The 25,596-nt window shown below is 43.5% G+C and overlaps 1 protein-coding gene across 1 annotated transcript in view; it reads left to right on the forward strand.

Annotated features, from left to right (window-relative positions):
• The window catches only part of meis1b (Meis homeobox 1 b), a 75,804-nt gene that overhangs the window by 12,528 nt on the left and 37,680 nt on the right, over positions 1–25,596 (forward strand). Inside the window, exons 7-8 of the mRNA XM_084561683.1 lie at positions 2,551–2,662; positions 22,323–22,468. Of these exons, the coding sequence (XP_084417809.1) occupies positions 2,551–2,662; positions 22,323–22,468 (258 nt within the window). The remainder of the gene's footprint in view (positions 1–2,550; positions 2,663–22,322; positions 22,469–25,596) is intronic.

The raw sequence follows: 25,596 nt of genomic DNA on the forward strand, positions 1-25,596 counted from the left end.
GGGACTCTGAGTACGGCAGACCTGTGATGTATTTGCATAAGGTAGATGAAAAGCATTTGTATGCATGGGTGTGTGTGCATACAAGCTAAGTGACCAAAAAAAGTGTGTTTGTGCATGGGTGTGCGCACACATGCTGCACGACCTGTGTGCAGTGGTATGTGTGTGAGTGTGAGCGTGTGTGTGTGGATTGTGTGATCTCAGCCGTGTGTGTATTAATTGCGTGTTAGATCAGTGCCGGGCCTGTTCCATCCAAGGGCGGCCTGTGATTATAAATAAACTCCCCGTCCCCGCGGAGATGCCACCAGGCCCTGTCTCAGCCCCGCCCCGTTTCCCATGGGGCCTCAGTGGCCACCTCCCAGCAGGCAAAGCACTCTTTTGTTCAATTACAGCTAATGCAGTAGTTTGCCATTTCCCCCTCCACTTTCTAATTATATTTTCAAATGGAATTTGTTACAGAATTAAAACAAAAAGAACACGAAGAAAAAAACATATCCTTTTTGTTAGACATCCCCGGGGTACCGAGCTATTCTTTTTCGCAGAGCCCTGAATAAACAAGTTCTGCTCATTTTTAAAAGCTGCGCTTTTGGAGAAATTGGCAAAAGCCGGCGTTAACTGTTTGTATGCTGAGCATGTGGTCTGGATTACCTCACTTCTGATCTTCTCTGGAGTTACTCGGTCATGCACGGGTGTTTCATTTTTCAGTGTTCTACGGTCAGCAAAAAATGATTTGTAAGAGGTGGAAGAAAAAAAAAAAAGGATCCTCTTGGTATTTTATCCCCGTTAAGATCAACGTTTATCTACCCAATCACCATCCTCGTCATGCCTTTGTGCAGTGACTTTCCTCTTTATTGCAAAGCCTCAAAGCCTAATTTGGAAAACAACGATTATATCGTCCATGTAAGCACCGGATTATAATTTCATAGCCCAGGAACATCAAACGAGCTCTAATAGACCCCAAATGTGTTGAATTTGCTGACTTGTATTTTCTTTTCTGTTATTCTATTCCGTCTACATTTTGTTTAAAACAAACCCTGTGTCATGAATTAATGTCTACTTTTTTATTATGCTAAACTCAACTACAAACCCTTCTCACAGCGGCAGCGCCAGTTGTAGTATCCCAATTGAAACCAGTTGTTCCCCAGTGTGTTCCTCTCCTCTCCCTCCTCTTCCTCCGTGTGGGTTTCTATCACTCATTTCGTCGCAAAGCCCTAAAAGCGTGATGCAAACACCACATTGCCCCTTGATATCTGCTTCATTTGATTTCCCAGAGCAAAGATCGGCTCACGCGGGCGGCAGAGGAGGCTCGATAAGTGTTTGTGTGCGTGCGTTTTGTTTGCTGCGTGTTTGTTTGTGATAGCGAGCCGTGTGTGATAAAGACATTAGATTCCATTTCCTACTATTCTGAAGTCTCTTTTCTCTCCTGTCCTCGGCATTAATGTTGCTTTTCAGAGGCACAGAGAGATAAGAAGCAACATCTGGTTTAGTTTCAATAGTATGTAGTGGCTTCGCGCAGAGCAGGGGGAGATTTGTGTGTGGTTTTTTTTGGAGTGTGTGTGCACAGTGTATGTGAGGTAACTTCAGATGTTTCTCTCTTAATGAGTATTTGGTGTCTACCTACCTATGTGTGGACAATATTTTCGTGTGTGTGTGTGTGTGTGTGTGTCTCCTGCTTGTCCTCCTGTCTGGCCCATTTGATCTCGACAACCCAGTGTGCAGCTGACACTCATCTGGTCCTACACAGACCTACACAGCTTACTATATATAAACCCGAGTCTCTCTTTTCTAGTCAGCTACGGCTAGAACTAGTCTCACTTCAGTCCCAAACAAGTCGGTAGTCTGTTATTTTTCTTTGAGTTTTAGTTTTTCTGTTAACCAAACTTCAGTTGGGCTGTGCAATATTTGGTTTGAGAGAACTGTGGGAAAACTTTTGCTTATTTGATTATATCTGTGTCTTGGCTCTGCTGCTGCCCAGGATGAAATTTAATTCTGCATTAACAGGACTGGTCATCCATTTTTATTTATTTATTTTTTTGTTTCATTTTTTTTTTTTTTTTTGGCAAAACAGAGGATTTATACTTATGTAGCAATACTTAAAGTTATTTACCTCTCCCCCCCTCTGTCTCTGGTCTGCTCTGCTCGGGTGACATCACTCCCTGGCTCTCGCCGCAGCCTATCTTGACGTGTAGCTGTTTTGTATTTTCATCTGCTAGTGGTTTCAGCCAAATGGAGGCAGCCGTGGATTGCATGCCTCAGAAAGCTGGGAACTAATACAACATGTTCGCTCGCTATTCGTCTGGGCCTTTCTCTTCATCAAGGCCCAATAATCGTCATTCCATGAGACTGTTGCGGGGCCTCACACACAGTGGGAGTTGATAGATTGATTTTGCGTGGGATTTCGTGCTTGTGCGTACCAAAGCTTTCAAAATCCGGTCATAAAATAAGGTTTAACAACTGCGAATACAGAAAAAAAATTAATGAAGCTGCTAAAATACAAGAAGTTGACAGTAAATTAACTCCCTGGCCTCTTTGTCCCGTTTATTTCTTCGACAGACGTCCTGGAACAGAGATCATGACGACACAGCATCCACGCGCTCTGGAGGCACACCGGGACCGTCCAGCGGCGGACACACATCGCACAGTGGAGACAACAGCAGCGAACAGGGTAAGAGACAATGTGGAGGAGGCTATGGAGAGGACAAGGACGGAGTTCAGGCAGAGTACTCATGGTGTGGTAGATGGCTTGAATCCGGCTAGAAAGGGGTTTCTGTCCTCCTGGCAACACCCTGGCAACATTTTGTGTCATGCACTTGTTTAAGGAAATGCAGGCACATAAAACCAGCAGATTTTTTAAAATACGCTGCTGAAAGCAAAGCTGTTTTTACAGAGTACAAAAAGCTGACATGATAGCTTGCAGCCCTTAACAGAGGCTGCTTGCATCAGTGACAATCTGTCTTACCGTATGTTTAATTGGCTCAGAAGAATGTGAATATGCAAAATGTAAAATCTGGAATATAGTTAATAAAAACAAAAAAATCTTGATATTGTGTGTAGCCCTAAACTGAATGTTTCCAATAAACACTCCACCTTTGACTCTGCTGAGCCTTGATGTGTATGCATTCTAAGAATATGTGTGCATCTGCGAGTTGAAGAGAGAAACAGCTGTGGGAGAATGGGATGGTGGTGGTGGTGGTGGTGGTGGTGTGGGGTGGCGCTGCAAACAAACTGTAGGCAAAAAAGCAACTTCATATATTATTGAAGGCGATGTCAAGGCAAGCAGTTTGCAGGGTTGCCAGTGCCAGGAGGCAGAGCCTGGGTGGGAGCAGAGAGCGCCGCCATGCCTTCCACTCCAACGAGCAGCCATTTATATAGTCAACACACACACTCTGTGGTCTCTCTTTGTCTCTCTGTCCGTCTCACACTCGGTCTCATCGTCTCTCTTTCTGTCTTTCACTGCACGTTCTCACTGCTTGGGACTGAGGGGTTAGGCGAGAGTTCAGATAAAAATAAAAGATAGACGGATGTTGTGGAAGAGGAGAACAGACTGATAAAAGAAGGTAAAGTTACAGTGAAACAGGGGAAGACAAAGAAATATTGTGTAAGTGTGTGTGCGCTCCTCCACCTCTGATGAGTAATGGTCTGGGGCAGCCAGGCGGGATCTGATTGGTCGCTCTAATGAGCGTGCTCTGTGCTGAGTTTGGGCTCCGGCTTCTGTGACCTTTGCCCTCTATTGACCAAACTGACACTTCATTTTTCACATCTTTCCAATTATAGACCCACTCCTTACGTTTGCCCGCCTCCTCTGATTCTCTCTCATCATCTCCCTCTCTCTCTCTCCTTATATTTCTGTTTCCCTAACTCTCACTGGCTATTGAAGGTTTTTGTTTGTTGTGGAAGTTCATTAGAGGGTAAAATGTGGGGTAGTGTGTGCATAAATGTGCATGCTACGAATGTGTATGAGTGTCGGCGTGATGAATGAGGTGCTTTGATTTGTTTGAAGTATTACAAGTCGGGAGCTAAACATGATGCATGTATGAGTGTATGGATGTATATGCAGGTCCTGAGAGCTAAATTAGGGAAATTGAGACAAGTAGTAGAATAATTGTGCGTCCTTGCTGCAAAGTTTGGTGGAAAGGTTACTAGACTAGTGGAAGCGGCCATGGTTTTGGAATAAGCCTTAAAAAATTGTGAAGTTTAGATGTCCACGTAATTTTGGCCTTGCTCTATTTTTCCAAATTTATTTTAAGCAGTTCTAAAGCCTGCAGCTTTTCTGATGTGTGTGTGTGTTTGTGCCCACATAAACAATCCCTCACACACAGTATAGAGCATCAGGACACAGTGACAACGCTAGATACCGGAGGACATCTTGGACTGGTTTCAGGTTTATATGGGTTAAGAGCTATCACTGCCACGTCATATTGGCTCCGGCAAATTCTGTGTCAGTCACTTGGTAATCCCAGTAAGCTGGTTATTTATCGGTTTGGCACTTTGCTCACTCTCTCCCAAACAGCTTCACCCTGTCGTCTCCCCTCCCTCTTTCTCTCACTCTTTCATCTTCACATCCTCCCTCTCTTCTCCAGTTTTCCCTTGTCTCCCACCTACTCTCCCGTCTCTCTTTCATTTTTTTACTGTCAGCCGGTCTCTCTCTCCTTCTGTATCCCTGTGCTTTTCTCTCTCTCTCCTCCCCCTGTTTTCTTCAATGCCTCCCACTCGCTCTAAAACACCACCTTTGTTTATCCTTCCTCTTTCCCTTTCCCTCACCTCTCTTTGTTCTTTTTGCGCTCTCATTCCTCCCCATCTCTGTTTTTACTCTTTATGTCTTGGCATTTTCTTCTCCTTTTCCCATCTTTTGCTGTTTTCCTTCTCACTCTTTTTGTCTCTTTTGCCCTTTCATTACTTATTTTCTCACCTTTATTTTTAGTTTCATCCTACTTTCTCAATGGTCACTTCCTTCCCATTTCTTCTCCACTATTGCTCTTTTCCTGGTTTCATTTTCTCTCTTACCACTTCCTCGTGTTTTACCTAGCTCTTTCTTTCTTCTACCTTTTACAGATTGCTTTTCTCACTGACCTTTCTCCCTTCTGCCTGTAGAGCTGCACAGCTAATGGCCATCTTTCTCTGCTTTACTTTTTTTTTTTATTCCCTCCCTATTCTGCTCATCCATCCTTCAATCCACCCCCTTTGCTCCTTCTCCCCAGTCTATCAATCCGTGCCCCCACATGTTCTGTTCCTCCTCTTGCTCTCAGTCTTTCTGTAATTCCTCCCCTCTTGTCTCCTTCTCATCTCCTCCACGTTCATCTCTCCTTCATGCTCCCCCTCCAGCAGGGCAGAACAGCTCAGAGGAAGGATGCTGGATGGTCGAGGGCCTTTAACTAGTGAACTCTCCTCTCTCAGCCTTTTTTCTGAGGCTATTCCTGAGACAAGCACATGCTCTGCAATGTCCTCTTTTCTTAATGGTTCACTGCCCACTGGTATAAAAAAATTTCTGTCTCTACCCGGAAGTGTAGTCACGCTCTGAAATCCAAGAGCTGTAGGAACTATGTGGAGGTCTCTGCATTATGTAAGATCAGTGGTTACCATGTGAATGTTGTTGAGCTCAATTAGAGGGAAAAATATTCCTCCCAAAGTAATTGATAATGAGATAATGTATTTTTTAACGAGATGGTTAATGATAACTCTTAAACCAGCAGATGTTTTGCAGTGTCACATTGACAATGTGAAAAAAAAAAAATCGTTTTATTTTTGCATGTGGTGACAATGCTTCATTCTTAGTTTATGATGTTTATGCTTTGACCACAATGCCGATGGTATTTTTTAGCACTAAATTCCATTGGCAGTTAAAGAAAAAAAAAATCGAGGGAGGATCACATTTGTTTCACACATGTCATTAAAATCAGTCTTGGGTGTCTTCTTTCTCCCTGAAGAGCAGACAAAGAAGAACGCCTCTTATTTTTCTCCTCTCTTTCTCTGGGAGATCTTTGTAAACATCCAGAAAGCATCGACGAGGAGAGTCGGAGAGCAACGCTGTAGTTAATTAGTCCCACTCTATTAGTCCAGCTGTTTGCTAGCTAGTTCCTACCAACAGCCCCTTTTGTTTAATACCCAGAAGCCCTCTGGAGAAGCCTCTCTGCAGCCTTGGATCATGCGTTTCTGTGAAAAGAAATGCTCGAAGGGCAGAGGAAAAGCTAACAGATCATATATGCCTGCAATGGTGGGGTGTCCCTCATGGACATGAGCGGGCCTTCTCTTTTTCTCCCAGTATAAAGTACTCCTCTTTGCCTGTGTGAATTTGTAAGGACACCCCTTGGCTTCTCCGAGGGCCTGGCGTGCGAAGGAAACAGAATAACATTCAGGCACTGAATCAGGCAGCTGCAGCGATGTGGATGCGAGTCGAGCAGAGGAGCAGAGGAGAGTGTTTGCTCTGTTTTTGAAAGCTACAGGGTTTCCTTCTCTGCTTGTCAGAAGCATCCAGGGAGTGAGGCGATGACTGGAGATATTAGATATGTATCACCAATTACCAGACCAATTGTAAAGAGCACAGTGCACTGCGCCAAGACAAATAGCTCCCTGTAAGGCTATGTGTTAGTGTCTGCATACATTTCAAGTGTCTGAGCAGTGGCCTGAGATTTCAGCTTGTTGTGTGTCTATCTATCTAACTCTGAGGTTTGTTTATTATTTCAGCAAGCGTATTTGGAACTTTGCTATTTGACCAGCAATGTTCATAGTCTAATGTAGTGGTTTGGTTGCCTTTCAGCTAATTACTTTGTCATTAGGGTGAAGTCAGTATTATGAATGATATGGATGAATAAAACCTTTTAAAATCAAGAAGAAAACAATTAAGATCAGAAATAAACTGACTAGAGAAGGAAACATTAGTGTGTCCCAGCAGCAGTGAACACAGTGGAGGATGTTGGACTTGGCCCTACGTCTTCTGGAGGATGTGGCTCTAAAACAATTTGGATAGTCAACTTTCCTGGTTTGATATGGATTTGAATATCATGTCCTGGCACAGCTTCAGCACATTCATTGCAAATCACTGTATATAACCTTCACTGGCTGTGAATTCCCTTCGATCAGGCTGGAATATTCCTGATGTTGACATCCATTCATTCATCCACCCTCCAACCTCTGTGCCCTCAAACAAGGTCAGGCCACAGAGGAGCTGCTCATTGGGCAGTTTCCAGGGCCAGGGTGGGCAAACAGGGATGTGGACAGGGGTGCCAGGCAATCAGCAGCCAGCTCCAGTTCGTCCAATCACTCGCCTTCACGTGGCTCCCTCAAAGTCACCAATTAATTGGTCCGATTGTCCAGTAGACTGGAAGAGAGAACTGTGTGTGTCTGTGTGATATATCGCCCTGCCCGACCAGCTCTTCTCTTCCAGTAGTTCATGCTCCTTTCTGTCCTTCGTTTCAGATTTTCAATTTAAGTCATGAGAGGATCAGATGCACTTGAATAAGTACGTAAATCAAAAGTGAAAAGAAGTGTGTGTTTATACACTGCACACCGTATGTGCCACACATAAATCAATGCTTTTTGTTTCCATTTTGTTTCCATATCCAAGAGCATTAAAATGCATATATTTCAATAAACAGAAACATACACCTTAAGAGAAACTGTATTTCATACCCGCATATTTTGTGTGTATGCCTATGTTGTCTAGACGTTGTCTAGACGTTATCATTGAAGATCCTCGTTCCAGTAATTGTCTTACTGGTGTCCAGCTTTACCGGTAATCTGTTTAAAAGTGAGGCTCTGTGGGTAGATAAAAGGTATGTGGCTCCCTTGATTAGACTGCAGTCGGTATTACTGGAGGTGGAAGTACAGTAGCTGGCAGACACAAACAGGATTCTCTCTTTGATTTCTTCACAGCTTGAACACAGGGAAAAAGAAAGAGGAAAAAGATAAAAGCGGAAGGAAAAGACTGAAAGAAACAGAACAAAATGCCAGATAAGGAGGAAGGGAAAGAGTCTTTGGGTGAATGCTGTGAAAGCATTTTGATGCAGCAAGTGTGGAGCAGTGTGTCTATATGTGTGCGCAAATTCTATAGTGAGTGAGAAAAACAGAAAGACAGAGCAGTTACCCCTGATTAGTGTGTTAAGTGCTCCTGAGTGTTGTTTAGGAGTCGACTGGGGCGCGCACGTCTCTGCTTGCAAACAGCAGCGTCTTCTGTGCTGGTCCACAGGTGAAAGAGTTGTTGCCGGACCACCTTAAGCCCTCTCGACGAGGTGGTTAATGCAAAGAGTGTGTAAGCAGTTTTATGTCTGCAGTGCCACAAGAGCATAAACCCTTTGCTTTCTGTTCACACGTTGTTTATGAAAATGAATTTATGAAAGGCATAAAGGGTAATTGCGTCTCAAAAAACCTTGAGAAAATATCCCTCAATAACTCAGCGTTGCCGGTAGCAGTGTTTATTCAGCCTCAACAGGATTTACTGCATCTCAAACAATATTATCTGTGGTTACCTGGGAAAAGAGATGTTTGGCCTTTCGGTGTCCAATCACGACCTCCATCTCTCAGATTCACTAAGATCTTTACGACCTCCTTCTACCTCTGTGGCTGACGCTTCAGCCAACATGTAGCGACTCGCCTTGCAGAAAATGATAGCTCTTGATGACTTTTTACGGCCCCATAGGCAATAAGCAAACTCGGAGTGGCCTGAGTTTGCCCCTCTCAAAAAAGAGGAAATTGTATCAGGTTCCCACAGTGAGGGGCCAGTTTGCTTTTAGGATTAAGGCTGGTGTTACAGAGCTGCTGAGGTCATGAGGAAGAAAGGGTCTGAAACACAAGTAAACAAAGTGATTTCCTCTCCCCTGCATCCTTTCGTACATGGAATGATCTTCTGCTTTATCTGTCAGGTCTCAGTTTTATTGGCTCGAGTGTGTGAGAAGGTAACAGTCATAAAACCATTTGATAAGGTGTCAGAGCCTATTTGACTTTGGGAGTTATGTGCTGCGTGTTGCTGAGTGCGTTCGTCATTTGAGCATCTTATTTGTACATATTGTCTCCTTCTCCTCATCACCTCGGTGTCTATCAATTTCCTCTTTTTATGTCTTTGCTCTTGTCATGTCCTCGTTTTCTTACTTTGCGTGAGAATATATTCGGTGGAATCGCTGCAACATTTTCAAGGTGGATAAAACGTTTCCTCCTCTCTCTGTTACTCTCTCACTTGCATTCATTCAGTCTGCATCTCTTTCTGTCTGTTGGTTACATGTGGGCATGTTTGCATGACCAAAGAAATGCAAAGTCTTGCCCGGACCATTACAATACGCCTTGTGTGCACAATTTACATGAAATACATATTCATTCATGACATGCTTGCAGACAAAATAGCTTCTATCTCCTTACCCTCCGTGCCTCATATGCCTCCACTCTGTCTTTGTGCTCACTTAAGGATGTGTGCCGTTCAGAAAGTCTTTTAAATAACAACACTGCTATCGTTTATGTCTCTTATTTTCTTATAAAGTTGCCCGTGTTGCCTTCAGTCTCCCTTATTTCATCTATAAATGCTCTTGGATCAGATCATGTAGTTTGCTGCTGCTCCAAGAAAAAAAAAAAAAAAAAGGTTCTACTTCATTTGCTCCACTGAGGGAGTGCAAGCGGGAGGGAAATGTATCTTTAGCTCCTATGTTATAATTGTGGCACACTAATGATGTAGACACATTCTCACTGTCTGTTTACAGGAAGCGCTCTTCTTTAATTTGTGACTGGCGTGAATTCCAAATGCTTATATCTAATTACTGGTGTTTGCTAAAAGATACTATTTACACACTCTTTTAGATGTCTCTTGTGTGTCAGGGTGGGGAGATTGAGAGTTCAATGAGTAAAGGTGGTAAAGAAATATCTGCAACATATTTCTATCTGTCTGCAAGAACTTAGGAGGAGTACTTTTCTATATGTGTATGTTTAAAATCAGTCATCATCAAGATCGTGTTTGAATAGTTTCAACTTAATTCCCAGTTTATTCTGTACAAAGCACCATAATTTGCACTATTCGGTGTAGTACTTTAGCCAAATTACTAGATGTGCCCTTTTGGAAGTAAATTCTTTGATTTGCAAATGTAAACAGGTTGAAATGCGGTGGTGCACTTGTCATGCAAATGGTTAGGGAAAAAAGGTGGAAGCATGCTCATTGACTTGTGAAATGTGTGCGTGGAAGGTCTTGCGTTCTTGCCATGACAAACTTATCATAGTGCAAAGTGGTGACGAATTCAGAATTTGTCACCAGTTTTCATTCCTTGTGTTGTCTGTTTCCAATTAAGCTTCAAATTGCTTGGAATCACAACGGGCCCAAACACACACATGCAAGCTCCCACAGAGAGAAAATGCCCCGATTCCTAATGGTGGCGGAACAAGTTCATATGGAATCTGACAGTTAAATCGCAGCGACTCATGGCTGATGTGTCACAACGCATTATATCTGGCCCATAAAACGACCTTAAACTCTCCTCCTTCTGTCTTTGCATTCCTCTCACTGCTGACTGTGGCTCCCTCCTCCTCCTTCTCCTCACTTGAAAAGGAGCTGAGCTCAGGGCCCAGGAGGCCTCTGATCAGATAGATGTTAACTTTTCAGGGAAAACCCTGATAGCAGACTGGAGGACTGGAGAATTCAAGCAGTCACCTCTGCTACTGGATGACAAGAGTGAAGGACCAGATGAGCCTTTTCAGTCTAATTTTCCTATGGTTTATGCAGGAAAAATATTCAGTTAACAGTTTTTTTTAGAATTTAAGATAGATATGAAGGAGATGTAATTTCAGAAATCGACTGAGAATTAGAAGATGGAGAGAGATGGAGTGGAGGGGGGAGGGGAGAGCAAAGAGATGGTGTATTAGCACTTTGTTCAGTGGAGAAGCATTGTTTGGCCCCTTGGCACACACAAGAACACACACAAATAAGCAACTCACACAGACACACATGCACCAACGTTTATTTAAGCTTTTGATAAAGAGATTAGGCCCATCATCCTACACTCTTAAGCTAGCCAAGGGGGTCCATGTTCAGGAAATCCTGGCTTTCCTGACATATAGGCTTATAGGAGAACCTAGCTCCAGCAATATGATATTGATACAATCCATGGTCGTTATTTTAGCATGAATTGATCTTAAAATTAGGGCGCTTTAACCAGAATGTTACATTTTGTGAAAAGTTTAAAGTACATGGGAAAGAGAGGGCTGCAGCACAACAAAATAAGAAGGTATGGGGTGTAGTAGTCGTGCCAACTGGGCTGTTCTTTTTTTTTTTTCTTTATTATTAGCTGTATCACAGTGGTTGGAGTCCAGCTTAAAGCTACAAACAGTGAAGTGCTAATTTTAGCCTCCAAAGAGGATAAGGATAAATAGCTTGCTGCCAGTTTGCCATATGGTCCCCTGCCGATTATATTGTGTCAGGAATATTTTCACCCTGCCCCCATCCTCACACATACACGCAAACATTCACGTATATACACAAACACATTTGCGTATCTGTCGTTTCATAATTCATATGAAGTTGGGACACGGGTTTATATCAACATATAAATATACATAGTCTCGCACCTTGTTTTTATTTTGTGTCGTTAATTGCTTTGTAAGAATAGAAACAGATGTCATACTGAGAGACTGCAGTGTTCAGACAGGACACTGTTGTTGTGGCCTCAATCTGCAGTCTTCTTTTCATCCAATACTATAGCTTCCAGCTGCAAGGTAACATTTGGCCCCTTCTGTAATCTTCTGCAACTTGGTTTATATTCTCTCTTGTAAATATGAGCCCTGCCGAAGAATCAAAACGAGTCCCTCTGCATCAACACATATGCATATGTTCGCATGTAAATGCAACACACACACTCTCACAGCTACTCTCCATTATTCTCTCACTCTCTCCCTCAAATTGAAATAATTCAATTTATGGACACAGTTCCAGACCTCCCTGGCTAAGACCATTATGCATGGAGCCCCTCCTTTTCTAACAAAAGAAGGAGAGAATTTACCAGCCGGCTCTCCCAACGACACCCACACAAAGCCAATTTCATGCCAGGGAAACACCAGCAGAAGCGCCAGTTTTGGTCACAACTTGCATCCCTGTGGATTTTCTTTATTATTGGATATGGGTCGGTGCTACTTTAATTTTTTGTTGGGGCTTATTTTCTAACCCCTAAGTGACACATGCAACTCCCCTTGATTCTAAAATTTAAACTTGGCTTCTACACAGGTGTTCATTAGTGTGAGAGTGAATAAAATCCAATTTTTTTGTATGATTTTGTCACAGATTTGATCCCTATGGCTATGTGTTGTAGTTATACTGAACACCTGCCTACTCAGATACTGTGCTTTAGTTTAGACAGCAATATTTGATCAAAAACATAAAGACAGAAAATACCCATGAGAATTGGTGAGGCCGGGTCACCTGATGTGCAATAAGTTGGAAGTAAAAAGTGCATTTAAAGTAAATCAATTGGGCCAAAGCTTGACCCAAGGGTGACCCAGACCAAACATGCTGCCCCCAGAGGCCCCTTCCCCTTGGTCCCTTTGACATGGATACCTGCTATAGGATTTGACTCAGAGATAAAGACCCCAGCAAGCTTTTCTAAGAGTTAAGAGAGAGAGAGAGAGAGAGCGGGAAGAGAAGGCCAGATAACAAATACCTGTAGATAAACACAAGAGTGGCAGGGTGGGCTGGAGGGCAACATGGGCGTTTACTTTGTGTGTTTGCAGAGAAACACAAAGCATGCCACTTGCGGTACACACACTTGTGAACACACACATTTGGCTGTAACCTGATCGGCCCTTTTCGCTCCAAGCCAGTGTAACTCAAAGAGATGAGCAGGGACTCGGGGCAGAGATTTTCACTAGTGATAACCTTTGGAGTAAAGGCCTGAAAGGCAGTGTCAAACACAAGCACACAAACTGCATTTATATATTGTGCACACTAGCTCCCATGGGTAGTCCCAGGTCTTTGTTCCACTGAGATTCTCTTAAGCAGCAGAGAGGTCATACTCTTACAGGAAGTCACCCCCGGAGAGGGCTGCCTCTTTCAGGAAGTGACTTGCCGGGACTGTGGGGCAAGAGCGCCAGCGTCCACGGGGGGCATATCACTCCCGTCCACATGGACCCGTTCTCAACAGGAAGTAGGCCGATGCAAACCCACTCACTTCCTCTTCCTCTGCCCCTGTCCCAAAAGTCTTATCAGGGCTGCGTATGGGTAGGCTGATAGGACTACAAATCCCCCACATCCCCACAACACCACATCCTGTGCTTATCAAGGACATGACAAGGAGGAAGGAGTGGAGATGCAGCGTTCATTCGTAGGGAGAATCTAATGTTAATGTAATACTTTAGCTTTTAAAACAGAGGAGTTAATGCAGGCGTTTTTAAGAAACGTTAAAGATGCCATACACTTGACCTCCAACATCGAGTGCTCTGTTTGCTCATCTACAATTTACCTAAAACCCCATAATGTAAATCCAGCAACTCAGCAATCGAAAGTATTTAAACAGAGTAGGTTGAAGCTCTGATAAAGACTTATTCTGTTTTTCTAACCACCCCCTCAGTAACCTGAGCTTGTGGGTCCAGACCATATTATACTCCCTCATAATACTTAAACCTTCTGTTATTCCAAAAAAAAAAAAAAAAACCTCACTGGAAGCTAATGCGCTATTATTAGCGAGCACCACCGCAGGGTTAGCGTGCCTGCATTATCTAACTACATACTGCAATTTGGCTGGCACTGATAGGTTAGCATGAGTGGGAAAATCCATGTGTATTAAGCGTTTAACAGAGGCTGTGTCGTTGAGATAGTTAGAAAACAGACAGGGCTATATATGGTAGCTCTGGAAAAAATGAACAGGGAAACTGTCTTTTGGTTAATTGAGCTACACCCCAAACATGGAGGCATGATTACAGACAGAACAGACTAGTTGTTGGTGCTGAAATGATACATTTCAACTTTACTTTAGCTGATCAAACTGGCGGTTTTGACAGTTTGGTTGAAGTTAAACAAGTTATATGATAGCTTAGTATAGGGCTCGTGACACATTAATGTGTATTGAAAAGGTTTCTTGATGGTTCATTAAAGAGCTCCCCCATGACTATATCTAGTATTCGCTTGTTGAATGTACCATACATATTTACTGAATGTTAGTCCACAACAAAGTCAAATAGGATGTTTTTCCTTCAGATTATCTGAAGGTTCCCTCTCTTTGTCCCGTGTCTACATTGAAGGACTTTGGAACGCCCTTCAGCACATCAGCTGACTTTTGGAAAGGACCGCCGAGCCATTGTACTGTTAAGTGCTCTTAGCTTTTTGTTAAAGTCCTTGTCCTCTCTGCTTCCCTTCCCCCTTCCCCTCTTCTCCCATAGTCCATTTGACTCTCCTTCTCTGTCAGTTCACTGCGTGCTGAGTTTGACTGAAGCTCGGTGAGTCGGAGGTGTCAAAAGCCATCTACGAGGCAGTGAAACAATTGAGAGTGAGAGTTAAGAGTGAGAAAGCAGCAAAAGAGACACAATGTCAGGAATCTTAACCATTTTGTGTGTTTGTGTGTGTGTGTGTGTGTGTGTGTGTGTGTGTGTTTGTGTGTGTGTGTGTGAGAGAGAGAGAGAGAGAGAGGACTTCCCTTCAATGAAGTGAAGGATCTTTGGGCCCCCCTCACAAGTGCTCCCATTTGAACTGAGTCTGGCCCTCTATCTTCTGGTTAGAAAAAAAGAAAACGGCAACACAAAAGGCAAGAGAGGAAAAATCAATAGTTACACAGCAAAAGTGCTCAACATGAAAGGGTGAATTCATCGCCCTACACTTTCATTTTAGCTTGTACCGTCTGTCTCTTTCCTCCTCATTCTTTCTCTCTCGACTGATCTGGAAGTGGGAATAAAAGGCAGCCGGTGTGTGTGTGTGTGTTGTTGTGTGCGTGGAGGCATACTGCAGTTTAATGTCGTGTTGGTGCCCTGCGCTCGAGGCAGTTTCCGGCGTGTCAGGCAGCCCGTGGTGATGACCCTTTACGGGAAAATGGCACAGAGAGAGCAGTCACATTTACACTGACATTTTTGCCATCACCTATGGCTATGTCAACAGGCCTGATCCCTCACCCCCTCATAGCCAGCAGAGGATGGGCCTCAGCCGTAACACACAGGAGCACAAGAACACTTGTATAGGGAAAATGACCATTAACACGGGTCTCATATTCAATATTTTATAAAAGGTTAATCATTTGATCTCTTAAATGTCAGTGAGAAATGCTCAGCACAAAACTTTGTCTTTTGTTCACTCAACGATCAACTTCAGCTGTAAAACCGGCAAACTAATATATCTATCCAACACTTGCATGTCTGTCGTTATGTTTTATATTTTTATGTTAACATGAAACGCATGGGAAAGCATGGAATGTCTGTTTACATTCAATATGAATGCTGACAACGATGCACTTAAAGCACACCAGTAAAAGCCACATAATTCACCCAGACCTGAGGTTTTGACACTTTTAATTGATTCATAACTTGCCTCTTTATTTTTTTTTCTTTCTTTGTTGTTAGTAAAACACATTCCCTCTTCCTGACTTCCTGATCCTCTCCGCATCAGATCACCACAAATGAAATAATTGCTTCAAACTTGGCTCAGATTCTCACAACAAGAAGTCTCTGGTGTGCTTTAATTACAAATAACCTTTGTAAATGACTCACCAGTTGCTGTCATTATTGAGTCTGTCAGTGCTGATCCACAAAACTGTCATCATTCAAAATAACTGTCTTTGTTATTGCAAAGCACTCGTTATTTACTGTAATTACTTCAATGGAATTGTCTTTGATTACAGGAAGCAATTACTTACCTCTCCCCTGGTTGTTAACCTGGCAAGCCCCATTTTTTTCTTTTGTAATAATGACAACTTTCTCTGTCTGCCTAATCTATTTATTCATCCTGTTGTAGCTGATGTATGTTCTACACAGATTAATCTATGCTTTGTGGTGATGTGATCCCAATGCACTGGCTGGAGTTTCGAGCAAAGATCTTAAAACAGTAGAAAGTCTCTCTGGCAAAGGCAGGAAGGGAAGTCTAGACTAGCCATATTGTTTTGTCGACAGCGCATGTCATTATCCGCAGAATAGTCGTGGGGGATTTCTCTCCATCTCTCCTCCTCGGGAATAAAAGGGAGGCGAAACAGCATTGGTCACAGAGAGTTTTTTGTATTGAAGTTTGTGTGTGTGTGTGTGTGTGTGTGTGTGTGCGTGTGTGTGTGTTGATTTAGAATACTTTGGTAGTCATTATTGAAAACTTGCCCCTTTAAAACATCCTAGGAAATGGGGGCATGTGAGAACGTTCAAGTGTGTGTCTGTTTTTGGTGCAGTAAAGGACGAGACGCTTCTCAAAATGTGCCCCTACTCTGGAATTGCGTTGCAAGGAATTCCTGCATGTTCAGAATATTTGGAGGTGGGAGGGGCCTCCAGAGCCATGCAAAGGGAACCCCCACTGCCTGCAACCCCCCTATAGTCCCCCTCCTCAAGTCTATAGCTTATGAATGGCCTGAATACAATAAACGCCACTTTTTTCTTTTCTCCCTCCCTCTTGTGAGCCCTTCTTTACCCCTCTGAGGATTTCTGGGAATGTAATGTATGTGTATTTGTGTGAGAGTGTGTGTTTCTGTGTGAGCTGCAGAGGGGGAAAGAGTGAGAGGGAGAGCACTTTAGCGACTGTACGTCAACGGCAAGTGTGCGTGCACTTTGTGTATCATGTTTTGACTGTGTGTATGCATGAATTTCTCGCCTGTCGATATAAGAGGTGTGCGTCCCATGTGGAACAGGATAGCAGGCCCCTGAGGCCTGGGCATTGCCTGGACTGCTAACCCAGGGTCATGTGAGCTTTCTCGGGTGTGAAACTCTAGGAGTGGCCTTTGAGAGATCAGCTCCAGGTCACTTGCACTCACAATGAAAGACACACACTCTCTCTCTTGCAACAAATAGCCCTTAGACTAAACGCACTGTCATAAACTCAAAAGACCTGTCTGCACTCTTTTGCCTCTCAGTCCATCCACAGCCTATAAAACCTTGCAAAAACATCTCACAGTATCCTCCAAAAACGTTTGGCCATCTGTGAATGATTCCTCACACAGGATCCCACTCATGACATCTGGCACAAAGCTAATATTCATAACCCTTATTTCTCATCTCAGAAGTGCTTCTATGAAGAAAAAAATTTATTAGAAAGCTAAATGTCATAATTCTCTCACATTGCGCCAGCAGCGACGTGTCTGACAAGATCACTGTTCGCAGATGAATGACTGTGATTCTGCGGCTGTTAATTTGCCAGGCAGCAGAAAAATGGCTGACACCTCTGAATGGCACGTGTGCCCAAACACAGGGGGCAGGTAGTACCAGTGTCTGTCTTACGCTGAGAGATGGTTCATAATCAGATCATAACAGATTAGCCTAGATACTGCTTGATAATGTCAGGGTATGCCTTGAGACAGAGAGATATAGATGAGTGAAAAAGACACAAGAGAGGGAGAGGAAGAAGGAGAGGAGGTGAAGCTTAATTTGTTCTCACTAGTTGAATAGGTTGACTGAAACCATAAAGTTTGAGTTTTAATTATATTTTACTAGTGAAGCATGATTTACTCTTATTTGAAAGAAAAGTTCAAACCTGCTGTGAAAAGAGAAAACAGTGCCTCACTCTTACATTCCCAATACTGTGCAAACATCCTCCATTCAAACCCCACAGTCCAGCAGACAGAGAGACAGAGGGGAGCAAAAGTAATGAAGTAGGAAGGAGAAGAATCCAAGAATGAAACATGAAGTGGCAGAAAGGCTTAAATAAAAGCCACCGAAGCTGAATGAATGCAGAAGTGTCTGTTTTGCTAATACTAACGAAGCCAGTGGATATGCATGAAGAAAGCCAACCTAATTTTTACGTCATTATCTGTTTGCTCACAGCACATGTGTGTGTCGTGTGCAAGTGTGTATTTGTGTACACGTGCGAGGGGACTGATAAAATATTCCTTCCCTTGGTTGGCCCCGGGGCATTTCAACTGCCCCTGGCTCCTTCCAGTCAGTGGCCTGCTCCTAATTGCCACACACACACACACACACACACACACACACACAGACAGACCTTCTGTGGATGGAAACACACATGCATAAAGAAAGGCAGAGATAGACACACATACAGACGACTGCACATCCATGCATGCATACATTCTTCACACACAAACATGCGCCCCCACTGTCCTGCATTGATACTGCCCCTCCCCCTCCCTCTGAATAGTTGCAAAGATGTTGTCATGGCCGATCAGTGGGCCAGGCCCAGAGTTGTGCCCATGGCTTTTCCTTGTGGGGACACTGGAGCTTGCTAGCTTAGCTTCCCCACACTCATGCAGAACAGGGTTGCAGCCTGCTGATGCTTTTAATGAGGCTGGCAGCGTGTGTATGGAGAGCGGCTGACTGGCTTACTAGCTACCTGGCTAGCTTTCTGACTGACTGAGTGAATGACGGATTGACTGTCTAACCAAGCACCTGGTTGACAAGGTTGCTGTATGACTGACTCCCTTGCTAACTTGGTGGCTTTACAGACTGATTACCTTACTAGCCAATTAGACTGCTGGTTGACAGAATGACAGACTGGACAACTGAAAAGCTCACTGGCTGAGAAACTGGCAGTGATGTCACAGAGGTAATTTTACACTAACGAAGAAAAATATAAAATCAGTAGGCTACAGGTCCAAAATTCTCTGCCCATTCAAGCAAACTTTTGATCCATACTCTCAGCATTTACTTGTGATAATTCTCAGGTAAAGCAGCAATGTTTATTATGTTAACGCCCCAGATTATGTTCACATTACCTTCTGTCTCATGTCACAATCGGAGTGGGCTGCAAGCATCCGTCATGCAATTCTACGTATTCTAATGAGCATTGCATGCTGAGACATTTATAGAACGATGCTCTTTGACTACAGAGCACACTATGACAACAAAGTTCACCACCAATTCAGCATGTACTTGTTAGCATTTTGTCAGCTTTATCCATTTGGAAGAGCTTTTCTGAAAAGATCTGTGTTGGTGTTTGCTTCACAGGCCTAAAAACAGGGGGAAAAAGTGTCACAACAACTGACTGTTCTGTGTCTGAATGTTTTCAGCGGATTAAGTCCAGTGTGCCGCAGCATCCCTTCTCCCCCCTACCCATTATTTTCTCCTTCTTCATTGCCCCAGTCGGCTCGAGTTTGAGGTTCCACTTTTTCAGTCTCTCTTTTCCACACACACTGAATGTCCCTCCCCTTTTTCTTGAGCTCCTTCGCTATCTCTTACTCGCCTTCTTTCCCTGTTTTACCCGCTCTCTCTCCCTCTGACAGGCTGTGGTAATGCCGTTGACATTTCCCCAACATGGCTGCCAGACACAGCTTCAACACCTTTCCTGCTTCTCCCTTCCTCGCTGCCAGTCTTTCAATTTTTTTTTTCCTCCTCCCACTCTTCCCTCGCTTGCTGGGGTTAAAGAAAAGCAGAAATTAGCCCCAGACCTTGTAGAGGTGATTGGTATCAAATTGCACTGGAAATGGAAATGCCAATAAAATTGACGCCCTTCTCCAATCCTGCGCCTTCCCTTTCCCCTTCTAGGTATCATAAGTGTCTTAGTTAGGGTCAGATGTAGAAATACAGGGAACAGAAAGGAATATTTGGAAGTGTTAGAGTTTCTCTGTCTGGTTTAGGGCTTGGTCTAAGGGTGACAAATATGCTATCAAGAGACTACAGGCAACACCCATAATCTTTTTGTAAAGTTTCCCCCTTCTCTCCGCGCTTCTTATGATATCTCACCTCTTCCCTGAGCTTCACTTGCATGCATACTCACACATTCACTCACTCATGCTCTGAGCTGGTACTCCAGCCGTTCGCTTCTGTTTTCCCAACTCGCATGGGACAAGCCCCTAGGTTTGTTATTGTAGGCTTTGCTGAACATGAGCCGGTCTTTACAACGGATTGAAAGCATTTGCTTCCAATGAAAATCTGGTCTTAGATTACAGGGCCTCGGCTCGGCTCTCCCCTCTTTTCCACCAGGCAGAGAGATGTAGAGAGGAAGGGAGACGGAGGGGTGGGTGTATTTTATCCCTGAAACAGTAGGAAGAAAAAACTCTCCAGTTAAGCTCGGGCTGCGTTTGTCCAAGGCTAATGATGTAACTCAAGCTTGCAATGCGAGTGTGTCTTAGGACGGAGAGGGGTCAAGACATTTGGTGGACTGCACGCTTTGTATGTGTGTATTTGTATGAGCATTTAACTGGTTAGTCAGTTAATCAATTAATGGATCAGTCATTTAACAAGCATGACTGCTTTAATCGTTAAGTAAGAACCAAGATTAACTATATCTCACTCTCAGATATAGAGATTTGCTGCTTTTTTGATTTATGTTGTTATATAGTAAATTTAGTAAATTTAATATTTTTGAGTTTTGTGGAAGGTTTGACGACATCACCTGTGGGAAATAGATTCTTATTAACTTTATAGGATAAACAATTAATCTAACAATCTGAAAAATGCATACATTAATCAATAATGAAAACAATCCATAGCACTTATACATAGAGAACATACAGTGACTTACAGTATGCTGACTTGGTCAAAAGTACCTCAGCCTGCCTTGTGGCAATTTCCTGAATCCAGCTTTTTTACCTTTTGGTGATGTGACAGTCACCAAACCCTAGCACTGGCTTTACCTGCTTATGGGCATCATCAGTGTTCAGAGGCTGCATCAGTATCGCTCCGTCTACGGAAAGCTGGCTCTTGTTTTATCCCTCCCCCACCCTCAATCGTCACCTCCACTTCCACATGAGGTTCATTAAAAAGCCTTCAATATGTGTGCATATGTATCTCCGTCTGCCAGAACAGTCGGAGAGAGAGGGAGAGAGAGAGAGTGAGAGCTAGCCAAGAGTGTTGTTTCGTATGGATCGTTGAGAGCCTCTCTCTCCTAATGGTGTATATAATTCAGGTGCCCTCCAGGCATGCTTTCAGGAATTCTTTTGCCTGAGGTAATGGGGAGCAAAGGCCTGGGTTTTAGGCCCTTGATTATTCCATTGATGTGGCAGGCTGGAAAAAAGTCATCTCCAACCGGATTAGCGCCAACATCCCCATTAATTATCGATGAATCGGGGCTTAGGGTTTAGCTAGGTGCTGGGTGTCGCCCTCTGCAAGTTAGTGGAGCGCGGGCCTGCTTCAGTGCAGTTATCTACTCCCGCCACAGCGAATAGACCTAGAAGCTTTAGAAGTGCTTTGTGTGTAATCAATAAATAACTGCATCCAATTCTGTGCACTGCTTCAGCGTATTTTATTTTTTCTTCTTTACTTCCAGTCGCGAGAGGTGATGCAGTACAAAAGTCGGTTATTTCCCGCTGAAATTTCTAGCAGTGTGGGTGCTACTTGTTTACCTCGCCTCATGTTTCTTTTATGATTATCATCTTCATTGAGGGTTGCTCGCATTTTTGAATAATGATAATAACAATTAGGCTTTTCACAGCCACAGATGGGTAGAGCCTCTTTCTCTCCGCTGGAGCTGTATAGAATACGTACAGTAATTGGCTGGTTTTGAATACATGCAATGTGTGTGTATGGGCTCATGTTGTTGAGCGTGAATGCAGAGAAAAAGGCCCATGGAGCGTCTTCCTTTCACTTTTCCTCGCAGTGCTCAAATACTCTGAGCTGTCTCAGTGTTCCCCTTAGGTGAGGTTAACTGGCCTTAATAGAGTCTTATCGAAGCCCTACAGGTTGCTGTAAGCAGCCATGATGCCATTGTTATGAAAAGCAGCTAGCTTTGTTAGCGTTGTTTGTGCCTCTGACTTCCTTTTTTCCACCTATTTTCCTTTTATTTTCTGCCTTCCCCCTCCTCGCAACCTTGCCTTTTGTAGTGCCGTGTTACTCTTTCCACCTCAGGTAAAATGGCAGAATGCGCCGGGGCGACGCTTCAATAACTATTTTCCCCTCAGGATAATAAAGACTAAATCTCTCTGTCATTTTCAATTCTGCGCGGGCTTGGATGGGAGAGTGGGGAAATGCGACCTTACAAGTCCTTTGTGCTCCCCTTCTTCTCTCTTTCGCGCAGAAAGATGCGAGCGCTTGCTGTGTTTTCAAGTGACGGGGGGGAGAAAAATGAAAGGCAGGGTTATTTATAAATGTATTAAAAATGAATGCATTTATGAGGTGCTGTTTTCCAGCCATTCTCTGCTTGCTATTGTTGTGTCTCTATACCCCTCCGTCTGTGCATACAAAGCCCTCCAGAATTCCTTCGAAATCGTATTTATTCCCTTTGAACGCAGAGGCACAGCAAATGCAGGAAGTAAACAAACCGCGAGTCTGATCTCCGCTGTCTCTTCCTGTTTCTTGTCATGTGACAGGTGATGGCCTGGACAACAGCGTGGCTTCACCGAGTACAGGGGATGATGATGACCCGGATAAAGAAAAGAAACGTAACAAGAAGAGAGGGATTTTCCCTAAGGTGGCCACCAACATCATGAGAGCGTGGCTCTTTCAGCACCTAACAGTGAGTTCAGCAAAATGACATTTGCTCTTGAATTCTCTTAGTTTCATATCACAAGTGCACACAGGCTGTTATACTCTAACTTTTCTTATTGGACACAAATACGCATGCACACTACTCAAAGAACACATATGCGCACACATCCTCAGACACTGACACACTCATTGGCACTCACATACACACCACCAGAGACCCCTCTTCTCCACACAGTATCCCGGTTCGTACAGTGAACACTTCAAAGACATAGGCCTGTGTAATCTGCCGGCAATCTTGCTCATCTGCTGAAACTGAATAAGGTTGAAGCCAAGGAGAGACGCCCCTGGCCATAACTGCAGATACATAGATGAACCTTATTAAGAACAAATCTGTCATTATTTAACAGATGCCTGGGATGCTGCAAAAGCTTGTGGTTTGGCTTTATTTTCCCTCAATTATAGCAGAGAATACAAATGCTGTTAGCACCATCTGAAAGCATCACAAATTGTTTGCGGGGAAATAGTGTGGGAAAAATGCATTTTGACACTGGAGGATACCAATGTGACTGTTAAAATGGAGCCAGAAATGAGTTGAATGCTTTCTTAGTCAACACAGTTCCTATTCATTTCAAACAGGATCAATTCATCAGTTACAGATAACACTGTTAGACATTTTTCGACTACATGGTACTTAACACGTATTAAAGAGATAAATATAGCACTGTTTTGACTTATCTCTGGTTTCAGACCTCACAACCCAATATATCAATTCAACACATAATGGCTCTTCAGGCTTTAAGGTTAGTCAGAACCCACAAGCCCAGCATTTTAGAAATTATTAAATTATTAAAACCAAATAAAAATCATTCAGCATTTATTATCAGGTGAAATACAAACTAGATATTAACAGAACTTTAACCTACATTAAGAAAAACTGCAACTTAGTTCATGTGTAAATCATTTAAAAAAAAAAAAAAAAAAACGAGCTAGGAATAGTTGTGTCTTTAGTGTGTTTGTCCCAATCTGTAATTACAATTCGAACCCAAGAAAATGTGTTTCAAAACTACTTCACCAAAAGTTGCGTCACATACATTCTGCCTGTGTCAGGAGTTTGCGGAGAACATGATACAGTTTGGCTGAGTGGGTGTTGGTTTGAATTGCACAAGCCAACAGGGAGGATGCTGAGGAAAGTAATTTGGTTGTTGGATTATAGATATTGCATGTGCTCAACGTTTTATTTATTTATTTGTGGCCTGTCTTTGATGTTGATGGCATGCATTGTGCAGCGTCTTCCTCGGTTTCCAACAGTTATTGGCCAAACGGAGGAACTTTTCCATTGCGCTCACTGACGTGTGGCACGTAGGCAGAGATGTGTGGTGTGTGTGTGTGCACATGGTGTACTGTAGATGCACACACGTATCACAAGACTTCTTATACTTTTCGTTTCTCTCTGTGCTGTCCTCTTTCCATCTGACCCTCTGCTGCTCCTTCATAAACCACCAGCTCTCCTTCACTCTGCGCACACACACACACATCATCACACATGCACGCTAGCCTCTACTCCAACTCCCTGACCCCAACCCATACAGCCCCCAAAACCTTCGGGGCGACAGAGGAAAGGTGTTTGAAACATACACACATCCTGTCTGTGGACATACAGTTCAGCACACACATGCCTAGTGAAACACACACCCACAGCAACACACCTCCTGTGTCATATTACACCATGAGTTGGGCTTATGGGAGGCTTCCACACTGTTAGATCTCAAACAGTGGGAAGGATATAAGTGAGTGCCGAGGGAGCAAGGGCATGGAGAAGAAGGTGAGGAGGTGAAGAGGGGGATAAGGAGGATCCATCAACCTTTTCCTTCTCCCAGGCAAAAGAGAAAGGGGAAGTAACACATGCAGGCGCACAATGGCACATATAGTATGGTATGTTTCCTTATGGCACGAAGCAGCTGTTCTTTCAGAGCAAACTGCTTTTAAATTCTGAAGTAAAATAAAAGTTGATGGAAAAATCACTTCCAATATGTTTACCCTCTTCAACAAAGCCAAACAGAAATGAAAGCCAGGCAGAGAGGAGCGACGTCTTCTTTGTTTATAGGAAATGTGGTCTTAATATTGAGAAACACTGGCCTTAACAATACCACTGGTGTCAAATAAATGCTTACTGCGGTATCATTTGTTTACTCTAATCATTCCTCAGTGTCACTATTAATTTATTCACCGCATGTCAGTGTTTATGAATGCTACACATAAAACCTCTAATGCAAAACCATTTACAGTATCTCTTACACTGGTAGTATCCCTCTCCGTCTCCGCTGGTACCAACATGGGCAGCTGCGCCAGGCTCATCCACACAGCATCAGCTGCTCTGTCTTTGTGAGGATGTGAGTCTGGCCTCTTAGAGATAGACACAATGCCAATTAGGCACACAGTGATTCAGGCTTGCACACTGATGCCACATATTCATGACAGAGCGCTGCGCCACCACACAAACCCGAATAAGGTAATCAGAGTTTGTAATAAATGTGAAAGTATTTGACACTGGTACAGAGACGGGAACAGTGCAGATTATAGAAGAAGTTTGGATACCCAACCTTAGTGTATTTTCTGGTATTCGCCCTCACACTTGGACCCTCGGGGGAGTTTCCATTGTACCGAAGCGGAAGGGGAAGGTGGGTGGCAAGCTGAGGCTGTGAGTGCAATAGCAGAGAAGGTGGTAGGTGGCATTTATACAGCTGGCTTTGGAAGACATTTCGGCATCCCTGCTCACTTATCCATCAAGGTTGCTCATTTCCTGCCTGCATCTTCTTCCAGCAGGAAAGAAATGGCAGAAAAACTTCTTCATATTTGTGGTATTATCGCTACAGTGGTCTAAGCAGTGTTTTGGGTATATGCTGGATGACAAAAAGTAATAGGTATAGAGATTGGGATGGGGAGTAAAATATTTTCTATTGTGTGATGGATAGAGTGACAGATAGAGTGGTGGCAATTAATTTGTGATGATGACAACAGTTGCAGCACACTGAGTTCTCTCCAACACACCCAGTGAGCTCATATGTTGTTGACAACGCTTGTGGGACAAGTTCATCGGAAGAATTTGGCTGTGCTGACTTGGAGCGACTACAAAACATTAGCGTTTGCCGCTTGTCA

Source organism: Chelon labrosus, assembly GCF_963514085.1.
Source record: "Chelon labrosus genome assembly, chromosome: 15".
Taxonomy (NCBI): domain Eukaryota; kingdom Metazoa; phylum Chordata; class Actinopteri; order Mugiliformes; family Mugilidae; genus Chelon; species Chelon labrosus.